Source organism: Moesziomyces antarcticus (genome assembly GCF_000747765.1).
Source record: "Moesziomyces antarcticus DNA, scaffold: scaffold_v10117, strain JCM 10317, whole genome shotgun sequence".
Taxonomy (NCBI): domain Eukaryota; kingdom Fungi; phylum Basidiomycota; class Ustilaginomycetes; order Ustilaginales; family Ustilaginaceae; genus Moesziomyces; species Moesziomyces antarcticus.
This window is the reverse complement of record NW_014638893.1, coordinates 1,539-5,831: the sequence shown is the minus strand read 5'-3', so window position 1 is coordinate 5,831 and position 4,293 is coordinate 1,539. Positions and strand designations below refer to the sequence as shown.

Genomic DNA, 4,293 nt, shown 5'->3' with positions numbered 1-4,293 from the left:
TCGCGGCACTGGCCGGCCTTCGCCTGGCTCCCATAGCAGAGCCCCAGCGTAAAAGGTGTCCTGTTCGTCGTCTATTCTTTTAGCCGCTTGCTCGTCCTGACCCTGTCGGACTTTCGGCCGCGGACTACGGACTAMGGACTACGGCCCATCTCGGACTTGAGCTCGTTGGCCCTTGCGTACGCAAGCCGAGTTGGCCGCTCGACGTACCGAGGCTCTTGATGCCTTGGCAGTGTTCGCACATCGGCATTCGGCGTTGGTCGTGGTCCGTCGTTCCGTCAGCGTGCCGATCTCGGCGAAACTCAGCCGGTGTTCGGTCGCATTTGGCCGGCGTTGGTGTGACCCATTACTTGCGCACGGCCACAAGCAGCGTGGTCCACCAGCAGCGTCATGTAGCGACGTCCTCCAAGCGAGGTCCGTGCGGCACCAGTCTGTTGCGGGGCACCGCACCCGGTAGGAAGGGGTCCATTTAGCCTGCGGATCGTGTTGCCGTCTTTGCTTCCGTACTCCATACTCCGATTGGACCAAACACCATGGACGCAAACAATTCGATTATCCACCTGTGCAATGGAGGCACCAGTGTGGTGCTTGACTGCATCAGCGAGATGCCCATCATCGCGTACTGGGGTGCCGAGATCAAGAACGCTTCGCAGGCGGTGCTCGAGAGCGTCGCGCTGGTGACGCGCACCCAGGCGGTTAGCGGTGGCCTCGAACGCTCGCCGCGACTGAGCCTGCTGCCTCTGGCGTGGCAGGGATGGCAGGGCACTCCTGGGGCTACGATGCTGCGCACCTCGGGCCAGTTCTGCTTCAACTTCACCGTCGAAAGCATCGACAAGACGGACAGCTCGGTCGCAGTGCGTGCTAGCGACCCGGACGGCGTGCAGGTGAAGATCGCGCTCGAGGTGACGCAGAGCGGGTTGCTGAGCCAGCAGATCAGCGTTACCAACACGGACGGTAGGGAGGGGCTGCAGGTTTACGATGTGGCGGTGTCGTTTCCGGTGCCATCGTCGGCGCGCGAGATCCTGGACACGACAGGTCGACATCTTCGCGAGCGGCAGCCGCAGCGCCATGGGTTCACGGTGGGTAGGCATGTGCGCGAGTCGCGACGCGGACGACCAGGTGCCGACGCAACGTTGGTCGTGGCTGCCGGTACGCCTGGTTTCGGATTCGAGCGGGGGTTGGTGCATGCTGTGCATCTCGCCTGGAGTGGCAACCACCGCATCACGGCCGAACGCGGTCCGAGCTACTCTTCCTTCCTCCAGGCAGGCGAGCTGCTCGAGCCGGGCGAGATCACGCTGCTCCCCGGTGAGACGTACACGACCCCCGTGGCGCTTGGTTCGTGGGGCCACGGGCTTTCGCAGCTCTCGCACCGATTCCACCAACACCTACGACATCGCGCCCACCATCCGATCGCCCCGCGTCCGGTGACGATCAACACGTGGGAGGCGGTGTACTTTGACATGCGCCTTGACCGGCTCAAGGCGATCGCTGATGCTGCGGCCTCGGTCGGCGCCGAGCGGTTTGTTCTCGACGATGGCTGGTTCAACGGTCGACGCGATGATACGGCTGGTTTGGGAGACTGGTTCGTAGATCGTACCGTTTGGCCCGAGGGTTTGCAGCCGCTATGGGACCATGTTGACAAGCTCGGCATGCAGTGTGGATTGTGGGTGGAACCCGAGATGGTGAACCTCGATCCCGAAGTGGGACGGAAACATCCCGACTGGATCCTGCGACCCGATTCCAACCGTTTGCCGGTTGCTGGACGCAGCCAGTACGTTTTGGATCTCTCGAACCCCTCGGCATTCGAGTACATCTTCAAATGCTTGGATGATATCCTGACGCAGCATCCGATGATCCGCTATCTCAAGTGGGACCATAATCGGGATTTGCTCGAAGCGGGCGGGGTGGATGGCCGTGCTGCTGTTCACAACAACACCCTCGCAGTGTACAGGCTGATGGATGTGCTGAAGCAGCGTCATGGTGGGTTGGAGATCGAGAGTTGTGCTTCTGGTGGGGCGAGGGTGGACTTTGGGATTCTGGAAAGGACGGATCGGATTTGGACGAGCGATTGCACCGACCCGCTCGAACGACTCACCATCCAAAAGTACACCAACCTGCTTGTGCCCAACGAGCTTATGGGCGCACATATGGGTCCGGAAAACAGCCATACCACCGGTCGAACGCATGGCCTCCATTTGCGCGCGGGCGTAGCCCTGCTCGGACACATGGGTATCGAATGGGACCTTAGCCAGGTGGGGTCGAACGAGTTGGACCAGGTTAGGGAGTGGATTCAGCTACACAAGAAGTGGCGCCACGTCGTTCATACCGGTCGTGCTGTCTATGCTGATCTGCCGCGGGAGACGGGCGCAGATGTACGAGGTGTCGTGGCAAAAGATGCGCAAAAGGCCATCTACACCTATGTCCAGGTCCACACGTCCCAAACCTATCCCCCCGCCCCCGTCACTTTCCCCGGTCTAGACTATGATCGGACGTATACGATCAAGATGGTCAACACCCCACCCACCGACCAGGCTTCGTTTGTGGGCCAGTCAGATCTGCCCTGGCTACACGCCAACCAGCCCTGCACCCTCACCGGCCAGATGCTCGCAACCGTCGGCATCCAAGTACCCAACCTCCTCCCCGAAACCCTGATCGTGTTCGAAGTGCATGCGCTCTAAAAAAAACCCAATCAAGTCTTCATCCCTCATCCCCCTCCAGGACTGTTTCAAAGTGTGGATGACATTGCATGTGCAAGACTGTGCGAGGTGAAAGAGTTGCCGGGCCAGGCATTGTGTGTCAGACCAAGAAATCGAGGCATCCACGACTGCAGCCGCGCCACAGGATGGGCAGCAGATCCTTGTCATCAAACGCGCCCATGGCACCCAGCATGCTGGGATGGCCAGCATCGGCGGTAGCGCTCTCGGTCGCCTCCCCATCGAGGTCCACTTGCGCCTCGCCGAGCTTGGCGACGCGGATGCCGCCGATGTGCGAGATCCACTCGATGCGCGTTTCGCCCGGCGTGCTGAACACGGGCGCGCGCCGGTGCTCGTGCTCGGTGAGCGGCCAATCGCGCTGCGCCTCATCCGCCTCGACTGCGGGCGCAAACGATGCATTGCGCATCAAACCGGACGCGGACAACACCGAGGAGCTGGAAAAGCCGCGCACAAACTGGGTGCTCGAGGGCCGAGCCATGCCGCGACTCGGCCCGAATGTGGAGCCTCGTCCGCCAGACAGCAGACCAGTATCGGCGTGACGCAACGACGACGTGCGGCTGAAGCTCGACGAGCCCCAGCCTCGCTGCGAGGTGGATGCCGAGAACCTCACCTGCTGACCAAAGAGGCTGGCGGAAGGTGGTGCGCCGCCGACTGTGCCCGTCGAGGATGAGACGCTGGACGACAGCGGAGAGGAAGCGCCCGCACCGCTGTCTGAGCTTGCGGCGGTGGACGGCACGCGTTCCATGTCGGCGGCTTCCGAGTCGTGCTTGCCGCTGCCACCCAGGGTGGTGCCGAGGCTGGAGACGCTGCTGGTGGAGCCGAAGCCTCGCTTGGCGCGGTGAAGCGCAATGTCGCGCTTGGGCTTGGTGCGGTCGAGGTGGTCATCGCAGTGGCTCGGGTTGGGGCATCGTGAGTACCACGGATTGTGGCAGGCATCGTCGCCGCGGTCGAGCGAGCCGGGCGCATCGACGCCACCGAAAACGTCTTGCACCTCATCCGTGGTGGCCGCGTCCGGGGTGGCCGACGGGGCGCGCGCGGTGGCTTGCCTTTGGGCGGCGGCCGTGGAGGAGCTGCGCACCCTGGCTCTTGTGCCCCAATCCTGGGTGGCGCTGCGACGAGCCGCCTCGAGCATGGGCACGAGACCGTGGCCGAGCTCGCCCATCATGCTCTGCAGCGTGCCGTTCTCGTAGGCCTCGAGGAGCGTGGGGATGCGCTTGCCGAACTTGGTGTCTTCGGGACCGCCGTTGGAGCTGAAGCTTCGGGTGCGTGAGGCGTTGGAGCCGAAGGAAGCGGTGCGGTCGCGCTGTTGCGGCTGGAAAAGGGGCGTTCCGGTGCGAGAGGCGCTCCTGCTGCTGACGCCACTGCTGCGTCGACGCTTGGGGCCGTCCGAGGTGTGGACGATGGGAGAGAGGAAAGGCGATGCGGAGACGGGCGCGTCTGCGTGGGTGGTGTCGTAGGGGTCGAGCAGCCTGCGGATGCAGAGTTCGAGCAAGGTGGGCAAGCCGCCGACGTCTTTGGGACCGAGCACGCGTGATCGGCCGGGTACTTTACCGCGGTGAGCGTGGTCGCGGTCGGTGGAAGG

At 63.2% G+C, this 4,293-nt stretch overlaps 1 protein-coding gene across 1 annotated transcript, besides 1 other annotated feature; it reads left to right on the top strand.

Moving 5' to 3' along the window:
* Positions 1-530: 530 nt before the first annotated feature.
* On the top strand, positions 531-2,675 carry PAN0_117d6761 (alpha-galactosidase; the record flags this gene model as incomplete). The annotated part of the gene is made up of 1 exon (XM_014797815.1): positions 531-2,675. The coding sequence occupies one exon, from the start codon at positions 531-533 to the stop codon at positions 2,673-2,675; it is 2,145 nt and encodes a 714-aa protein (XP_014653301.1).
* A 118-nt stretch (positions 2,676-2,793) lies between these two features.
* Positions 2,794-4,293: part of a sequence feature (In-frame stop codon was detected at splice-junction site;~hypothetical protein) that runs on past the window's edge.